This window comes from Agelaius tricolor, unplaced genomic scaffold (assembly GCF_023055355.1).
Source record: "Agelaius tricolor isolate 1412-34295 unplaced genomic scaffold, bAgeTri1.0.p SCAF_3, whole genome shotgun sequence".
In the NCBI taxonomy this organism is placed as follows: Eukaryota; Metazoa; Chordata; class Aves; order Passeriformes; family Icteridae; genus Agelaius; species Agelaius tricolor.
Genome location: NW_027269263.1, coordinates 45,593,222 through 45,613,265, shown reverse-complemented (window position 1 = coordinate 45,613,265; position 20,044 = coordinate 45,593,222). Strand labels below are relative to the sequence as shown.

At 35.7% G+C, this 20,044-nt stretch overlaps 1 protein-coding gene across 2 annotated transcripts in view; it reads right to left on the bottom strand.

Annotated features, from left to right (window-relative positions):
• Window positions 1–254: 254 nt before the first annotated feature.
• CAPZA2 (capping actin protein of muscle Z-line subunit alpha 2) overlaps window positions 255–20,044 on the bottom strand; it is a 29,982-nt gene continuing 10,192 nt past the window's right edge. Inside the window, exons 2-10 of one of the 2 annotated variants that reach the window (XM_071423694.1) lie at window positions 15,804–15,867; window positions 13,929–13,980; window positions 13,206–13,269; window positions 12,446–12,652; window positions 11,198–11,277; window positions 8,319–8,397; window positions 4,759–4,830; window positions 2,116–2,178; window positions 255–1,224 (exon numbers count right to left, since the gene is read on the bottom strand). In XM_071423694.1, the coding sequence (XP_071279795.1) occupies window positions 1,084–1,224; window positions 2,116–2,178; window positions 4,759–4,830; window positions 8,319–8,397; window positions 11,198–11,277; window positions 12,446–12,652; window positions 13,206–13,269; window positions 13,929–13,980; window positions 15,804–15,867 (822 nt within the window). In that variant the 3' untranslated portion in view covers window positions 255–1,083. Of the gene's footprint in view, window positions 1,225–2,115; window positions 2,179–4,758; window positions 4,831–8,318; window positions 8,398–11,197; window positions 11,278–12,445; window positions 12,653–13,205; window positions 13,270–13,928; window positions 13,981–15,803; window positions 15,928–20,044 lie in introns of those variants that run through there. The other variant, XM_071423693.1, reaches the window with a different exon arrangement.

Sequence of the window (20,044 nt, the reverse complement as noted above, 5' to 3'; positions counted from 1 at the left end):
AGAGAAAGAATACTCCAAACAAATGTATTAATTTTTGGTCTTGGAATTTCTTCTATCCTCTGTAGCAAATATGAAGCTAAAATACACCTGTTTAAAGCAGACTTCCATATACAGAAGTTTTTTCAATGCAGATGAAAATGATAATGATATTACAATCCCTAAATATACAAGTTTGTGGCTGTTTCAAGCAGAATTTTAAAAACATTTAGAAACACCAAAAATAGGCTATATCAGGAAGCAATCTGATACTCAAATAAATAGAAAATTTGCATTTTAATGTCACATTGAATTTTAGTACATTTCAATCCAAGAAAAAATAAACAGACATAGTAATGAGTACAGGATTATATATATTACAATATGCCTTGTTATAATACATTTGTAGCTTTATGATAAAAAACCCTGGAGGGCAGATGGAGTTTGAGCTCATAATTGTCAGAACAAAGCATTAAATGCATTTCTGGAGTAAGTACTTTTATTTAATTTCAAAACCTTTAAACAGCTTTAGACCTTGGCCCTTTTCTTTAAAAAAAATAATTAGCTACCATGGGGCTAGCAAGTATGTCTTCTAGGTTTAAATGGTACAGAAAATGCTTTTCCCAATTTTACATACAATGAAAGGACAGATCATTTCAAAAACAGCACCGATGGCAAACTCCACTTTGACTTTAACCTAGAAATGCATGTTACTGATCTCCACAAGGAATCCAGCAAATTTTGCAAGTTGTCCATTTCACATTAAAGCAAGAGGAAGGGTTATCATATGCAAAAATATTTTTTCCAACTGTTCTTAATGTGTAATTGAAAACTAAAGGCATGGTCTCTTCATTATAAAAAAATAAAGGTACAACGGAAACTCTAAAGGAAGATATTCAGCTATAGTGAAGTTGCAACCCTCTGAAAGGAAGGAAAAAGAAAAGAAGTCAATTAGCTAAGCTTTGTGCTCTAACCAAACTACTTACAGTGATTTTCAATGGCAAAAGCCCATGCTGACTGGGTGATTTGACAGTTCCAAATATTTTTTGTAATAATTTTTATTTGTATACAAGGACACTAAAATGATCCAGTCATGCAATGTTCACTTTAAGCATTCTGCATCTCTTTTCCAATTTTATAGCTAAGGATCTTGTTCCAGTCAATCTTGGTGCGGGTTACTGGCAACTGTCGACGTAAGGCCTTGAAAGTAGTGTCCGACATAGTCTGATAGTTCTCACTGATAGCAGTCTGCCAAACACAAAGTCATGCAAAACAGACACGTGAAAAACACAGCTAGGATGCCACAACAACATTCTATGACTCAGTGGCCTGCTACTCCCTACACAGGCCTAATAAAAACATGCTGAGTTGAAATAATATTTCATGAGGAAAAGCTGCTAGATATAGATTGAGACTATGTGAAGAAAATTGGCGAGACATGTAATAAACCTGGCCATAGCCAAGGTGTTTCTGCAAACCATAGTGTGGTTAATCAGCAGTACAAATAAAATGTTGAACAGAGTTAGCTCATACATCATTATTTCCAGACAGAAAAGTCCTCCACTGTTTTTCCTGTGAGGATGCTAAAGTCAGTCCACAACATTATTTGAACTTGAATATAATGCATACTATAGATACTTCAAAACTTTTTATTAAAGAGTATTTCTTTCAAACTGACAACACAGTGTCTGAAATTTACCTTATGTTCAAAGACTGAATGAACATGTATCCACTTCTGCAGAGGGTATCTAGAACAGTTATACTTTTCTAACTTTGAAATGACTTATTGAAAGAGGTAATGCCTATAGTCATATTTAGCAAAGCTGTCTTAACAGAGTAGCCTCTGAACAGAATCTGTACAAAAATTCCACTTAGGGAATGCACTAATGCTTTATGACATCAGAATTGCTGATACTTAATCATGCAAGGACCTTTTCTGTTCTCAAAAGCTTACTTCTGTTGTAATGTTAGGCAGGTGAGCACAACCACCAGAAGGTGTGAAAATGCAAGACAGAATTAGCAGCATGTAATCTATTTATATGGCACTGCATTACCTTGCTGTTATAGAATACAACCTTTGGTTAAGTATATGGTAATGCTAAAAATATGAGTAAGAATACAGTATTTCTTTCAACATACCTGATATTCATTTTCTGCAGCCTCCACAATTTTTATAAATTCCTTGGCTGTCTGGGCCTCATTCTAGGAAAAAAACATTTGAATTAGATCTGAGGTAGGATCAGTTGAATTATGTTTTTCCTATAGTTAGGAGTGATGGTAGGTAGACTTGATGAGAACACTTGACCATTCAGTGGCTAAACCAAAACTGACCATTCATCCAAAAGGAATATCCCAGATGATGATGATGATGATGTTAGAAAAATAAAATCAAAGTGCAACAAGTATAAAGAATGCCATGAAGGTCATTAACATATTTTGATTAAGAATTCTATGGTGTGATAAAAAGACATACAGAACAGCATTTGGAAAAATTACAGTGCCCACACAAGCCCCTAAAAACATGTAAAGTATGGATAACAACATTATCAATGCTACATTTCCAGTACCAAGTATGGATAACAACCATATCAATGCTACAAATTCAAGAAAACGTCAAGAACATCTAACCCAGAAGTTATAGTAGAATATAATCAAGAAACCAAAACAGATTTGTTTACCACTAAACATTTTGAATCTGGAGACTAAGCTGAGGAAAACACTAGACTTTATGTATCTAGTATTCCAAAATCATCCCCAAATACATCTTGCAAAAATGAGGGTGCAAATTTCATCATGACTGGAAAGGATGAGGTCAGAAAAGAAACTGTTTAAGGATGCAAGTATGTGTTTTTTTAAAAAATAAAATATGCCCCATTCGTCAATCTGCAGGTGTATTTGCTGAAGTGCTGAAAAGAAGTCTCCAGCAGAAAATGAGGGGTCATGAATTTCCAAACTTCCAATTAGCATTGGAGACATTCCTAAGAGTGCTTTTGCAGAAGCTGTTGAAAGTTAGGAGTGTTCTTGTCCCATGTAATCCCTCATTCCTGCAAAAGTGAAGATTGGAGAAAACTGACAACTTCAACCATAACTGGTTCAAAGTGTCAGTGAAACTGCATCTAACAGCTGTGAAAGTGCTCTTGGACACAGCAGGAGACATGAAGGAGGAGGCAGAGAGCTAGCAGATGAACAAATGAAAAGGTTTTGACTTTTCAGTGAACTGAGGAAATGCTTTCAAAGGCTCCGCTAATGAAAGGAAAAACTCAGAGGTATGAGGTCTTATTTGTCTCAGAGGAAAACAAGGGGATAAGAAAATAACCTTCAGCAAAATTATTCACAGCTATAACAACAAGAGAACTCTTCAGTAATTTATTTCTGTTGTGCCTGTTAATGGTTTTTAAATGGGTTCTCTGACAAACAACAAAAAAGAGGAGTCATTGAGGGTCCTTTTAATCTACCTACCATTTCTTCTCTGTGAAATAAGAACTTGTACAGCCTCTGCCCTCTATGAAGCTCACAGCCAAGGTTAAAAATTGGTAACCAGCAGCATACTTGCTTTTGTTTTAGCTAAGTTATGTAAAAGATGTTTTCCTACTCATTGGTCTGCTGCTGCTTTATTGAATTGCAAAGCAGGATTAAGTTTCTTCCCAACAGTAAGTGAAGCAAAACCTATTGACAGGAGAACTGCAAGAGTTCCCTGAAGCAACTCTTATTTGAGTGAAACACTAAATAGATCCCTTTGCTCCAAGGAGTCAGAAGTAATTTTATATCTACAGCTCCAGAAGTGTTATCAGTTGGCACCACATTCCCCCATTTTTTCTGGTGCTATTGCAACTAAAAAGCCAACAAGCTTTGCTTTATATTAACAAACAATGTTCTTTATTGATGAATTGAGCTATTGAGCCAAATTGGCCACTGCTAGTTGTTATCATGAAAATACTTCTTCTGTTCACTTTTACAATTTCTCTTTGCCAGCTTAACCTCAATGTCTTAAATTTTATTAAAAAACACTCCAACAGAAAACCTCGCCATTTATAAATGCCATTATAGACATTATTTCAGAAGTAGTAGCTGTTAATGGTGGAACATTATCAATGCTTAAAAGATACATCTGGTACTATTTCCAAACCATTTTTTCTTTCTATTATTTGCTCCTCATTACTATAATAATCCATTTGGCAAGAAGTTGAAAAAAATTATGCTTTAAATAAGAAGTGTGTTATGGTTCTCAAGTTGAACCATCTCTGAAAGGGCTTTTTGTGCAGAGCAAGACACTGTCAGCACCAGTTACAGACAGAGAAAACAAAGGGAGAATACCCCTTGAAGAAGCTATTGCTTCTCAACTGGTACCATTTGTTTACTATTTTAGCATATTTGTCTTCATCCAGTGAGCAAAGGAGGCAATCTCCTAGAATGTACAACTAAAGTCAGTTGTTTCAATTCAAAGCTATTTCATATTCAAAAATTAATTCTATAGGTCATTCTGCAGACTGAAGTTTAAATACAGAAATGCAGGAAGACTGACAAGCTAATTAAAGTTTTAAAATCAAAGTTAATGTAGCTTATATAAGCCACATGCATTGATTTTTTTTTTTTAATGCTAGCTACATGTTAGGTAGAAGTCGTAAATATTACATATAAAATATCTGTACATTTGAACATTAATTTCCATACATGTAGAAGAACAAACTTCTCTAAACTTCTGAGCTTTTCATAACCTTGCATTTATTTTTAAATTAAAAAATCACTTCAATATACCCACTAAGGTCCTTAAAGGTCACTTACAGACACTGTTAGAGAATCTTGTATGTCTTTATGGCTCACCAGCTGAACATTACCATCTTCATAATAGTGAACCTACAGAAAAGTAAACAAAGAACCTCATATCAAGTTTAGGAATCAACAACATGCAGGAAAATCAAAGTGTTGTGTTATTTATCATAGTAAGAAACCTATACAAATTAGTCAAAACCACAGAGAGAATGTTACAGAACAAAAGCAAATAGGAAAACCAAAACAATGTAGAATTTACTGGTTTTGAGGGGGAATACCCAACAGGCTAGTCTGGAAACATAATTTGACTTGATGTGCCTTAAGAAGTATTTCAAGCAAAGAAGTTTAGGTTTTGGTTAACATCATGAAGATGACAACACCTTATTTATATGACCTTACTAGAGACTCTTAAAATGAATAGAGCACTCTATATGGTGAAGATATATTTAAAATTATAATAGTTTTGGGAAGCTATCAGGATACTGGGAAGATATTCTGCTTCCCCAAATTGTCCCTGTTTTCTAGGGACAGTGCAATGTTAAGCTTCCCTTTCTAGGTCTGTCTGGGTTTGATATAACAATGCTGGTATTTATCTACACAAAGCAGTTCCCAGTGTTAGATAGCAAAGCAGATTGAAATTATTTATGCATTAAATGCTGCATCTACAGGACAGCTTCCTTGATTATTTTGCAGAACACTAAAACTCTACCCAAGCTAACTTTAGTTCTTTTAAATATACTTGGGACAGATATGAAAAGGTTTAGTTCCTAATAAAACTGTTGGAAAACTTAAAAATCAGGAAGCATATATAAAACTACATGTGATCATTAACAATAACTGATATCAAAGCTATGCAGGTCATTGACATTTAAATAAGCACCTTTGAAGATTTTTTACAAGTTTGACAAAGTCAAGATAGTCAACATAGCTAATGTTATGAGAAAATGAAACATTTGTGTCTCACCCTGTTAGACAACATAACACACTTTTGAGATTAATACAAAACAGTATAATTTCCTATGCATTATGATCATATGTGCAAAAGACCCTCAACTTTATAAATAAGAGAAAAAACATGACACACAGTAAGAACACCTAAGGAAAAGTTTCCTATAGGAGTAAAACATTATTTCCTGTGATTCATCTTAAATAATTATTTTGCTTATTGTCAAATACTTCTTTTGGAACAAAAGGTATTAACCTAACCACAAAAGAAGTTTCTTTTCACATTAAACACTGCTGGGTAAAACCTCTGCCAGTCTTTTTCAATTCATTTCCTAAAAGATAAGAAGTGCTTACTCAGTGCACAATTCTAAGAACTCCCAATGAAGCAGCAGAACCCAAAGAAATGTAAGTGTTCCTTGTCCATCAGGATTCACTGCAGAGAGCCCAAACCTCCCCTGTGCTCTGAGGCCAAGACCAGCACAAACATCTTATCTGTGTAACTGAGTCCCATTCTTGGCAAACACTCAGACCTAAAAGCTTAGCAGAGATGGAGAGTCAAATCTAATTCTGGGATGTGTTATATCCTAAACAAAATACAAGAAGTAACTGTTCTGTACTATACCTCACTGCTGACATCCTTCTAGAATGCTAGGTCTGGGTTCAGAAGACTACAAGAAGGAGGATGTTTATGAACAGAACCTCTTGGAAAGGTTAACTAAGGAGGGATGAGAATAACAAATTATCTAAGAGATAAAATTAGTAACCAGTACACTTATCATTGTTTTCCATGCACAGTTGGAGCATGTTAAATGCCACAGGGACTTAGTTTTAGTAAAAGGCTATGCATTTGCTTTTGTCCTTATATATAATTAAAGAAAATCAAACAGAAGAGATTGGACAATTGACAATCTTCTACACGAGTATTAACAGAATTTACAAAAAAAAGGAAGAAATTGTGGACGTGATCTTAAAAACACTGAAGACATCTGAAGATAGCAGGCGATGCTGCAATTTCTCCCAACTTATTAATAAAAGGTCTTATCAGAAACAGAGCAATAGTGTATTGCTGTCAAAGATTTTGCAAACAACACTGAAATTCCAGTACTCTAAAATTATACTAATGCTGTAGAGGCTTCACTTTCTAGAAAAATATTTTGCTCCTTAAATAGAAAAAATTAAAGTGATTTTTTAATTTGTATGCTTTGTGACATGAAGAGAGAGCATTCCCACATATATTGAAGAAATTGGACACAACTTCTAAAAATTTAAAACAGAGTTCAAAATTCCTTGGTGAAACAAGTAGTTACTACATAAGCAAAAAAGTAGAACTTTTCATCACTCTCCAGAACACAGATTTAATGAATATAAATAATGACTTGATTAATTATGTGAAATAGTACTAAAAGACAAAAACATCTGGTGCCCAAATGGAAAAGTTGAACCTGAATGAATTCCTCATTCAGACTATTATTTGGCTGCTGCCCTAACCTTTCCAAGAATTAAGTGGACACCTGCTTCCTTGTTCTGGAAAACCTCTTAAGACATTAACCAAAAGAGCATGCTTTGGAGAAAATGCCTGCTTTGCAGCAAGTTGGATTTAAGTGACAAAGAAGGCTTGAGAAGCCTACAAGTTACTTTAAGTGCTGCTTACCAGGACTGTTGTGATCTGACAACATAATAATGGCTGTTCACGTTTTGACTATCACTGCAAATGTTGGCACCAGCATATGAAAACAGATTCAGGGTCCCCTTGCTTGGGTGAATGTAAACACAGCTACCACATCCTAAAATAACATCCTAGCCTCAGGCTAGAAAAACATTCTTTGCATCTTCCTTCTGCAGTCATCACTGAGCAGTAAGGACAAGCAAAACTCATGGGGGCACAAAAGCAGCAAGAAAAAGAAACTTTACTTTATTGTGTAGCAAAAAAAAAAAAACCAAAACAAAACCAAAACCAACCAAAAAAGGTACTACACAGAAAGTCAGACTGTACTAAGTTTCTAGTCCCTGATCCCAGAAGTGTTTCAATAAACTGCTGCAATGTATGTGTACACATTCCAGGGAAGCAATCCAGAAAGTCGAGTCTCCCTGCCTACCACATGACAATCAGACTTCCTTTGGTCTCAGAACTTCTGCCTGCTTGGAATTCCTCCTTTCTGAATGCCCTAAAGCCAACAGGAAAGCCAAATTCTGAATGAAGAATACACAGATTCAAAAATTTCTGATGGTGGAATTGGTGAAACGAAAGGTTTCCACCTTTCTGAACAATACAATAACATTAAAAAACCCTCACAATCAGTTAAAATGAAAAAAAATTCTACTTCAGAACAGGCCTCAGGAAGGGCTTGTCTCACTGTGAATTCAACAGGAAACCAAAGAGACACATGCCTAGCTGAGGTGAATACACATTCCTAAGTCCTCTGAATCATAACATTAAACACATATTTTATGTTTTTAAGGATTAGATAAATATGCAAATTCAGTCACTAACACTTAAGTGAATGAGCATTGCTGCCTTGCTCATTGTGTCCCCGTTTTCCCTTAGCATATTTGATACACTGGCCTGAGTCTCCCTTGATAATGACTGGAGACTTTATGGCTCAGGACACAGTTTGAGATAAGCATACCTGAATTTTCAAGATGCCAGCCACTTGAGTGGTTGAAGGCGTGATTGTAAACTTCCATTCTGACCTCCAACGGCCATTCCTTAAAAAACAGTAAAACAGAAATTGGATGTGACCCCATTGGTTATGAAAAAAAATCCCAACATACAGCTGATAGTCAAAGGAAAACAGAGAATGAAATTTGCAGTGCAACTACACATGCAGAAAATCTTCCCCTAAAGATTTAGCATCATAATCAGTCATGACCAGAACAGAACTGTTTCCCAAAATATTTAACCTCAGTTTTCGATGTGGACCAAGGAGATTTATTATTAAGGACCTTTTAACAGGAGGACTTAACTTCTGAAAATACCTAAAGCCTCCAATGTTCTTTCTCTCCTGTAGCATTAGTTAGGCACACACAGAAAAAATTTTGTTTCTAGGACCTGGATGTTTTGCTAGATCAGCCAAAGCCACAATTCACCTCAGGCTATCAAAACCTTGAATGGAAGGAATATTAAAGTAGCAAGACTTTCTGCTGTGTTTAACTGTAACTTGGCCTTTCAGCTCTTCTAGCATTTCCCTTCCAGGACAACTATTTCCTTCCAGTTTCCTTCCACTAATTCAGGATCCTTGCCAAAATGCCTAAAGGGAGTTTCAAACACCTGGAAAACAGTATGGGGAGTAGTTTCACCTGATTTCTTTCCTGTAAACTAGACATCATCTTATTTAGCAATGAGATTAGTGGACTAGAAGGTTAGTACTATAGAGCTGAATTAAGAAAGCACTGCAGCAGTCCATGATTTGTCCTGTGTTTGCACTTAAAGAAGGAAATAAAGTTGATACTAGATCTTTCAATGCTGCTAATGTTAGGTGTAGATTCCAGTGCATTCAGCAAGGGGAGAGAAAGATATAAAATATTAAAATTAGGAGCTACTAACAAATCTATACAATGACACAGATAGTAACAATGGTAACTCAGCTATAAAGCCATTGGTTATTATTTCAGACAATATCCAAATTATCACTGAAAATACAGACTAAGACAATTCAGAAGCTTGTTGGCATTGCTAAGAAAACTGAAAGGGCTGCCCAACTTAGTGACAGTAATACTACTAGTAGCCTTATAGACTGACCCACTGATTATGAGAAAGTTTATGTGCTGGATCATACCTCAGGTACAATTCTAGTTTTTGAATGCCAGGGACTCAATGGCTAGCTAACGGATTTGTTTGCTTCTCAATCAGTCTGTGGTCCCTTGAACTTAACATGACCACAGTTGTTTCCACTCTGGGATATAATTTTTGTCCTTAAGTTGCTATTAGAAAAAAAAAAGAAAAAATTCAAGTTCAGAAGGATTTTTCTGTAGGAAATGCTCTAAGGTAAAAATAACACAATTTCTTTATTTAGCTTGGCTGACTTAGAATGTTTTGTAAGAGATTAACTTTCCTCTTCTTTCTTTAATAAGCCATCTATCCTACTACATTGATAGTATTTCAAACAATCAGAAAGTATTTATCTTTGGTGTATATTGATTTTCTATTACCCAACAAACTTACTCCCATAGTGGGATGACAGACTTGCAAATGCCTAAAAAGCTGGAACACCTTGGGAGTAAGTATTGGCTGTGGCTTGGGCTGGATAACCAGCCTTACACCTGGATAACTGAGGAATCTGGTGAACTTGGAATCCATTCCTCCATCTCTAAATCTCCCAAACCAATATGCATTTATTACAACTTGCTAAGAACAAGCACTAGAGTCTGACTACCCCTGAAAGACTTAAAAACATGGTCAATATTTACCCATAGATGCCCAATCTTAACTTTAATAAAGAAAACTTTTGAGAAAGATTTTCTCCATCTATAAAAGGTTGCTGCATATCTGTTCCTCTTCTTAAAAGACTACAAAATTAATTATTTGGAATATCAAAATTTATTCATACTTTGAAACTAAAAAGAAAACCAGTATTATTGCAAGTTACTTCTAATATTGATGAAAACATGCAGACTTAACTAGTCAAGTTTAAGTTAGTAAGAAAAAATATTTATTATCTATGCAAATTCAATAAAAATCAGTGTACTGGGCAAATAACTGATACATACATGTGCTGAAATTACTATGGAAATGTAATATCCACCTTCAAATCAAAACCCAAAGATTTCTGTACTTCCATTCATTACCTGTGGGATTTCTAATATAAATTGCAAGCAGATGCAAAAAGCAAACCAAATAATGAAATACCTTTCTTCTGACATATATAAGCTATCTTTAGGATATAACGACCTTAACCTATTCCTGATATTGTGATATTTTATGTCAACTTTGGGCAGTTTCCTGTATGGAGCTATCCAAAGTTCACTCCAGACTGTGGAAAACATCACTGAACCAAGTCCAGGAAAAAAAAAAAAGAAAGCTGCAGTTTGTAAGATTTTATTTCATCCAAAATCACCTTTATCTGTCTAACCCCAAAACTGATCACTTAAGTCCCACCATAAAGTGATTTTTGGTCACTTTCTCTGAGAAATTCAAACTAGAAGGAACTGTTCTTATTCTGTCAATCAAAAAGGAAGCAAAACAAGCCAAAGCAACTGTATTAGGGAAGACAGCCATGAGTATTGGTGTCCGTGTGCTAAACAGGAAAATTAATCACGTATGTCATATGTGTAATATGGAATTTTGCAAAGTTCTACAAAGGAGATGCAGGTACACAGTCTGCCATTTTACTTACCACAAAGGAAAAGATTTCTACAGTCTTAGCAGAAAAACTTGGGAGTGGAGGGAGAAGAAGGGTCCCAACCAAGATATGCATCCACCTTCTTCTCTGAAGTAAGTATTATCAGTGTAATGGCACTTATTCAGTTTGCTGTATTTTACTGTCTGTGGATCCATACAGAAACTTACCAAAAATTTTTTGCTTGAAACTGATGGCTCTCGATGCATGCAATAATGGTTTGCTGTCCATCAATTGTTTTACCATACACCTTAATTAGGAAAAAAAAAGGAAGCAAAAAAAAAGAAAACAAAAAACAGTCAAAGTTGGAGTAAACTTTGGTCAAACTGCTTAGATATCTGTTTCTACTATTGTTGCATAAACTACAATTTCATTTTATAACCATTATGGTTATACATAATATTCTGTACATGAAAACAATAAAGTATTTATTACAATGCAGAAAATATCCAAGATTTAAAAACCTGATGGCCAGTCATCTTAACTGAATTTTATATATTGTGAACTCCTTTTTCTACCACTACAGGAATTCTAAGCTTATAACAGTGACTACTGAGACAATATACATTTGTTACCAGCTGGGTTTCAAACACCAGTTATTCTACCAACTATATGACAATTTAAACCTGTACAGAATAGCAAAAAGGGTGGGTTTGGTCCACTTTTCTCCTTTATCCCCCCTTTAAATTATCTGAGATAATTTAAAAATTATCTCAGTGAACATCCAATCTGGTCTCCTTTACAGGAAAGGAACTCATCTGATTCAAAGGAATCCGATTCAACTTGTTAACTCAGCAGCTGATTTACTTTTTCCCCCCCTAGTTAATTTTTCTGTCACATCAACATAAAGCACAGAACAGCTATCAATAGATCAGTTTGCTGAGATTTAAATAGTCATAGGGCTTGTAACAGCAAGCAAATACTATTTTAGTCCAGACTAAGAGGTTTTATTTTAAGAAGCTATCAGAACGACCAATTCCGGTAATAAGAATACAGCACTTGGATATAAAGGAGATATGATGGAACAAAACCAGTTTTACTAAGACAGTTTTGTCAGCAAATCAAGCCAAGGTAGACATTTCTACTTTATGGAATTTTTCCCCCCTTCTAAGCAAGACCACCAAGATCAGCAGGATCAACCTGCAGTAGTCCACAAAATGTCTAAATGCATCAAGAAATTTAAATAAAAATGCTCAAATACAGAGGCAAATCTTCGCTATGACCTGCAGTAACCACTCACTAATAATCCAACAGCTAAAACATTAAATTTTTGAAGCTTCCCTGCATTTCTCATGAACCCCTAACAGAACTAAATTCTTTACAGTCAAAACTGCCTGTCTTTCTGTTTTACAAATAGCTCCTTTTTAAAATTTATAACTATCTATATTGGTACAGTGGTTATGTAATTTAGCACTTACTGTGCAGACACCATTTGGATAATGTTCCTTCACATATGCTTTCATTGCCGTTTCAACTGAATTTCTCCAGGACTCTATGGCATTTTCAACTTCATGGGGTCTAGGATCAGTAGCCTCCTTTCTTAAGTGATCAAATTTAAAAGAAATCTTGTTCTTCGGATCCAGAAATTTTCCATTTCCCAAATCACCATGTTCTGTTATCAAAACCTGTATTATAAAATTTAAATTGCATTCATATTTTTATATATATTATATAAGATCTATTAAATCATAAGATTAGTTAGTAACATTTACTGTTCAGTGAAAAAAATAAATGCCATGCCAAATCTAATTATATCCTGCATTTAATGGGAGCTTAATCATTAAAACTTACATTTTATACAAAATATGCATACAGCAAGAGAGGAGAAGGCAAATATGATACACTGCCTCAGAAAAATATATCTTGAATCTTATGCTCTTACTGCAACAAACCATGCAAGACAGAAATTCATGTCTTCTGCTACTAAAGATGGAGCAAATAGTTTTTACAGATACAAACACTGAATTCAGCCAACACTGCAGACTAAAATTTCAAGCTCTTTAGATACCCCTGAATGATTAACTTATGGGACTGGTACTGGTACTACTGAAGGGGCACAATCTCTATGTTTTGGAAGGGCAGATGCATTTCTTTTAATTTTCTTGCCAAGAACTGTTCCAATACCAGAATCTCTTTAACAGTTTAAGGAAGATTGCAAGTATTTCACTGTATTCATACCTGTTCGTCGTAACCGTCAATTTTTACAGGAGTAAACTGGTCCAAGTTGTACTGTGCAAATGCACTACAAGAGAAAAAAACCAACAAAAGCCTGCATCAAGCACAATCTTTTTCCTTGGCAGCAGTTAAGGGATATAAAGAATAGCTAAGAATCTCGGCAATGATGCCTTAAAAAATTATATTAATGCTTTACCTAGCAGGCCAAAATTCTTGGAATCACTTTAGTGCTCGTATTACAGATTCCAACTGCCATTAAATTCCAACTGCCGCAAAAATTTACGTTCAGAAGTAACCTGATGTAGACAAACACCTAAGCTTTACAGTAATCCATAGAAACTGGAGGAACAGATAAAGTTTAAATTCCACAGAGATCCAATCTACTAAGCCACATATCTCCACTCTTACAGAAGAAGCTAATTTTGGCATGAAAGTACAGTAGGCATGATGTTTTGATACAAAAGTAGGGTCTAAGGATGCAGTATCTTACAGATGTTCAAGTAACACCTACCACAAAACAGAAAATGAAGTTGCTCTAATCATTAGGATACAATACAGATCTCTCCTCTGCCAAGAATTTAATCTTGATCAAAGATGCCCAACACACACAATAGGGTTTTACTTGCCAAGCATACATCTTTAAATGAACCACTTACTGATTACGCAAGTCCTACTGAAAAAACATCTTGCTTTTATGCAACTGAGTATGTGACATCTGGTACTTACTGGGCTGCTCCTTCCCTGAGAAGATTGTCATTATTAAGCAGCAACCGAACATCTGAAAGGAGTATTTACAACATATAAGTACAGTTAACTCAGAAACTTGTTTCAGTCACACAACAAGTATCAACAGACTGTACAAAACAACAAAAAAAACCCCAAAAACTACTCCATACCCACAGAGATTCCTAGGTAGTAAATTTATTGCTTCATATTTTATAATTTTCACTGAATAAAATTAAAATAATAGTATAGAAATGGATCTCTTCCAAGACAATCTGGCAAAGAGATTTAAGCTGTATTCTACAGGCTCTAGGAATCTGTCAATCCAGTTTTTTGAGAAGCTCTGAATGAGAACAGCACAGAATTCTACCAAGTTTCCTATAAAATGTATATTACCAACTCCTCAACCTCAAGAAACATATGAATATAGAATAAATCAATACTCTTCTCAAAATTATTTAATATTTATTGTGCAGCAATTTTCTTATTTATGTACTTGACTTTACCAGATACTGTTTGAATAGCAATTTAATTAAATGCTCATTAACTAAAATCATTAGTCTTGCCGGAACATATTAAACCTCTTTTAAATATTTCCAAGGTATCATTCAAGTGAAAAGTAAAAAAAATCTGGACTATATTTAAGGTATTTTTTTCTTTAAAAAACAAACAAGCAAACCCTTCTGAAATAAACCAAACTCCCTCACCCAAACCAAAACACAAAATACCCCAAAGGAAAAAAACCACCTCACATACTCAAAAAACCCTACACAAAACCAACCAACCAAATGCACAATTTTCAGAATTGGAATTAAAAGCTTTCTCTATTTAAGAAGGCAGTCTAAATCTCATTGAACAAATGCCTGGTCAGGCATTTGTGTTCATTATGTGTTTTCAAACACATTGTACTCTGTTATTGAGCAGGTAGTTGCAGCTATGAATTAGCATAACAATGAAGTCTATAAGCAGTACTACTCCAGGAAATTTTAATAATCTTCAGAAAGCTGAGTTAGTAAGCTGCTCACTTCAAAAATTAAGTACTAACTAATCTTAAATAATAACCAGCTGGCCACAGTTTAACTTTACCTTAAGAACAAGGTACTTGTAAAAGCATTGCATTCTTTAATAAACTTAAGCTCTCTCCAGTCTGACACTGACCACAGGTTTAGTATACCAAATTAATTTTTTTACTTAAATAGCTTCAGAAACATTTATAAGCCACAACTATAAAGCCTGCCTTTTTCTACTATATATATGCCCAAATATCTTGATGACAGACAAACAACAATTTTTTTTTAACAAATAACATCTTAGGTAAAGTTTAGACAACAATAGTTGAAAGAAACTTATTTTAAGTTTCCTTTCAGTTTACCAATACACTCAGTAAAATGGACTGTGCCCAGAATTTAAAGGTTAGAAATATTTGGAGAAAATTAATATTCTTTCCACAACTGGCACTAGGCAGTAGTCTTTTGTGTATTCCAGGTTAAATATTTGTAATGATATTCCTTCTTTTTAAAAAAATGACCATTTTAACTTCTGCTAGTTTAATTTTTGTTGAAAAATATAATTGCCTATCAAAGATGAAAAATAGGAGTATCTGTTTTCTAAACAGAAACCCTTGCAACTGTTAATTCATGACTCATTCAAAACAAAGCTTGTTCTCACATCACAAAGAAAAGCAGTACTTCCCTTGTTTTGCATTTAAACTTCAAGCTGTCTTGTGACTGCAAAGCTTATCATGCCCAGCTACAAAACCAGCCCTTATAGCAAGGAAGCTGCTACAATATAAGGTACATGAAATTCAGGAGAATAATCAGCAATGCAATTTTGGACATAGATAACTTAAAGAAAAGGGCAGAGCAGACAGATACTCACCATTGAACACTTCATTGAATTCCCCAGGAGGAGCATGAATTATGAATTTTGCTGCTATACGCACCTTAAATACAAAAACAATCATGTGGTTGAATATACTTGCATTCATTCCTATTCAAAGCAGTTATGTATTACAGAGTTGTACCAGCCAGACATGAAATTGTACAACTCCCATTGTTTCACATATTTGCTCACATTATTTCAACTACTTGGTCTTTATTAAAAACACAGACTATAAAGCTCCACCTTTTCAAACAGAATAGAGATTGTATGTGATGGAAGGAGATAGGGAAATTGAGTCATTCATATTTTCTTTTACTGGCAAACAGGAAAAGATGAATATAACAAAGAAGATTAACAATATATTCACTATCTATGTCAGCTTTCAGTCCATGGGTGCCTGGGAATCAATAAAGATTCCAAAAGAGCAAAAAACCATTATGAAGATGCATTTCATCTTCAAAGCTTCTCTTCCAATTTTACTACATATCATATGGTCCAGTACTTTCCAAAAGGTCCACACTGACAGATTAATCTCAAAAACACTGCATAGACACTAAAGCTCATAATTTCACCTGCACCTACCTAAGACCTGTTAGTAACACAGTACCAGCAGATAAAGCTTAAAAAACCCCTTGAGATCTTAATTAGTAATTAATGGCCTTTACCCACAGCTTCTTGCAGAGTAAGCACAACATAAGCCAGTATTTTCACTGAAAGTATGCACACCTGCCCTGGCTTTCTCTCTCCTTCTGCTTGCACAAGCCCTTGCACAACAGCACAATGAGCAAAATCAGGAAAGTTATTGCTCTTTCTTTCCAGACCAGGTCCCCGAGCTGGTTCACTACACAGCTGCATGCACATTCACTTGCAAAAACCCCACAAAAATACTTTCTAAATGTGAAACAACTTTTAAACTTCTCCCCTAAGTGACATTCTTACTTGCAGAATGTCACTCAGTGGACACACTTTGATTCATTCTTTTTCCCTCTTGCATTGTTAAAGGCACCCATTATAAAAACTAACAAACGAAATATTGGTTCCCTAACTTAACTTGGCAAAAGTTCCTATCCTTTACAGTCATCCAAGTTTAGCAGCTACTTCAAGCTCTCTTGCATCCTCGATATGGTGTTGCTATTCAAATATAGGATACTACTTGAAACAGGATTTCCCCTTCCAACACCTTATATCATGTATCTATGGAATGAAGAGCTGGAAAATTCAGTGCCTGGGAGCACTGTTTGAAATTAAGGAGTTTGAGAAACATACATTTCATTACAAATATCTAAAAATAACAAAAAATGGATTAGATTCACACATTTCTTTGTATTTGAAACTACTAAAGAACTGTCTGAGCATGCTAGAGCTCTTGAACTGACAAGAAAACAGCTTTTACAACTGAGGGTAGCAATACAGCCAGGGTTTGGGCCCCTGCTTCTTGACAGGGCCCAAATTTCAGACAAGGGCTCCAGGAGAGGTGGTTCAAGTTAAAGTGTCCTGGGAGAGCACTTAGCTGCCTCATGAGATCCCATGTGACCAGCCCAGCAGCTTTCAGACCACTAACAGAACATGACCATTCAGAGCTGGATAATGGAAATGGAAAAGTTGTCAGTTCCCAACTTTCTAACCTAAATGTTGCATTTTGGATTGCAGACAGCCTTTGTCTGCTGCCTCAAATATCTACCATCAGAACTCCTCTTTCCACGTAAACATGAATTTGCATTATCCTGAGATAAATGCCACAAAGTTTACTCTTTTCCAAGGAGACACAGAGAGGCAAGAGGCTTCTTCTATGGCTACTTATTAAAGCAAAGTGGATTGTCTCCTTTGAATTAAAAGAATGTAACCTTATCCACGTTACCAGCATTATCCAAATCACCAATCCCCACACTCCTCTATCTCTTGCTGAAGTCAAGGCACCCTACCCAGCTCAATGCTCAAGCCAAAGTAATATAAAAATGTGAAACAAAGCTAACCTACAGTATTATTAAAGTGCTTATGAATGACAAGGCAATAAGGACAAGACAGGCTCCAAGGTTCTATCACCAGCACATTTTATCAAATGACCAACTGTGCTGGTTTTGGCTGGGACAGAACTAATTCTCCTAACAGTTGCTGGTATAAGCCTGTGTTCTGGATTTGTGCTGAACACAGCGCTGATCATAGCTGCCTGTGCTGCTGCTGAGCAGGGCTTACACAGCCAAGGCCTTTTCTGCTTTTCGTACTGACACACTGGCAAGAAAGCTGGGGGTGCATGGGAGGCTGGGAGGAGACACAGCCAGGACAGGTGACCCCAACTGACCAAGGGATATTCCAAATATCAAATCATGCTCAGTATATAAAGTGGGGGAAGAAGGAGGAAGGGGTGGAGATTTTGGAGCGATGGCATTTGACTCCCCAAGTCACCATTACATGTGATGAGGCTCTGTTCTCCTAGAGATGGCTGAACAGCTGTCTGGCCATGGGAAACAGTGAATTAATTCCCTGTTTAGCTCTGCTTGCATGCACACCTTCTGCTTTCCTTCTTAAACTGTCTTTATCTTAACCCATGAGTTTTCCCACTTTTACCCTTCCAATTCTCTCTCTGATCCCACTGGTGGGGCAGTGGCTGAGTGGCTGTGTAGGGCTTGGTGGCTTGCCTGGGGTTAAACCATGACAGCAATTAATAGGGTCACAGCTCAGCCCTGAAAAGCAAGTATTGTGCTTTTAGTTGTGTGATTTCAGCATGACTATTGCTGGGCTGACTCCCAGCTCAAGATGAAGGAACAGCATTTCTTGATTCCTTGACTTCAGGTGAACAGGACTGCTTACCCCTGCCAAGGCCAGGTTAGCTCTGGGCAAGCAGAAAAGCAAGACTTGTAGACATTTGGAGTTGTGAAACAACAACAGGTCCATCAGTTTTGGGCAGGCAGCAGCTATAAAAGCAAAATTAAGCAAACGTGGGTGCCCAAACTGCACCCTGAATGACTACATGCTTTAAACTGGTAACACCTGTACGGTGAGACATTAGGTCTATACTAAAACTAGACCACTACCTAATTTTCAGCTGTTTTGGTAATATAAATCTGGTTTTGCTTATTTTTTTCACTATCAGTAAGAACTATTCTTATCAGTCAGATTAGCTACACTATAAGTAGTATTCATTCAAAAGCATTCAGATGTAGCACGTCCTCATGATAGACCAACCTAGACATTACTTTTTACAAACATTTCACAAGTAAATTCAATTTCTCACTGATAGTTTTTGTGTGAAAATTCATCATAGATGAAATATTTTATAGAACAGATAAACAATAATGCAAATTTGCAATGAATATCTCATCAAGTTTAAAGAATATTCTGTCACTGTCAAGGCGGTCACGACATAAAGCAGAGACTACAAGCAGTCTCAGTTGACAATATTTTATTATTGAATATAGCTGATTTTTATACACTTTCCAATTGTTTATGCTTCTTCTATCTTTACTATTAGCTACAATAAATCAATATAACACTATTAGTGAGAAGTTATAGTAACTTAATTAACTTTCTAAAAATGTTTCATCTAGCTGCAAAGTTCTTCTATCTTTCTTCCCTCAGTCTCCTTAGTTACAACTTTAGAGAGAGTGCTCCTTATCAGTTTCTTCTTACTTCTCAGCTTCTTCTCGCTCCTTGAGCTAACAGGCCCGCTGTTAACCCCTTCCACAATATTCATGTTTACAAAAGCAAAAAATTTTAACATGTTTTCAGAAGTTGAGAGTGTGTCAGCTAAGACACTGTATTTTGCTCACCTGCCTTTGTGAAGCCAATTTAAAAGTAATCCACTTTCCTTCAGCAGTTAAACTGAATTAATTTCTCTGTGATGAGTATCTGATAAAGCCATTATTTCCCCAATTAATACATACAGGAAGCCCATATAAAAGAATTAAGTCCTGTAGTCTCACTTAACACATTAGAACTGAAAGGCAGTTACAGATTTATTGCCACTGAATTTTTCCAGAAATACATGCTCTAAAGGGGGCTTCTGTTTTTCAGACTGACACTGAAGGATAAATGAATGCACTTCCATGAACCTCTACGAGATGAAGATCTCTCCCTTTTGGCAGCAAAAAGCCTCAGCTATCACTTGGGGAAGCACAATTAAAACAAAGGGGTGGTCCATATAAAATATGATGTTCACGGGCAACTAAAAAAAGATAAATTAAAAATGCACATAACCTGTAATACAAAGTGACAGGCAAAAAAACTAAACTGCTCTTTAG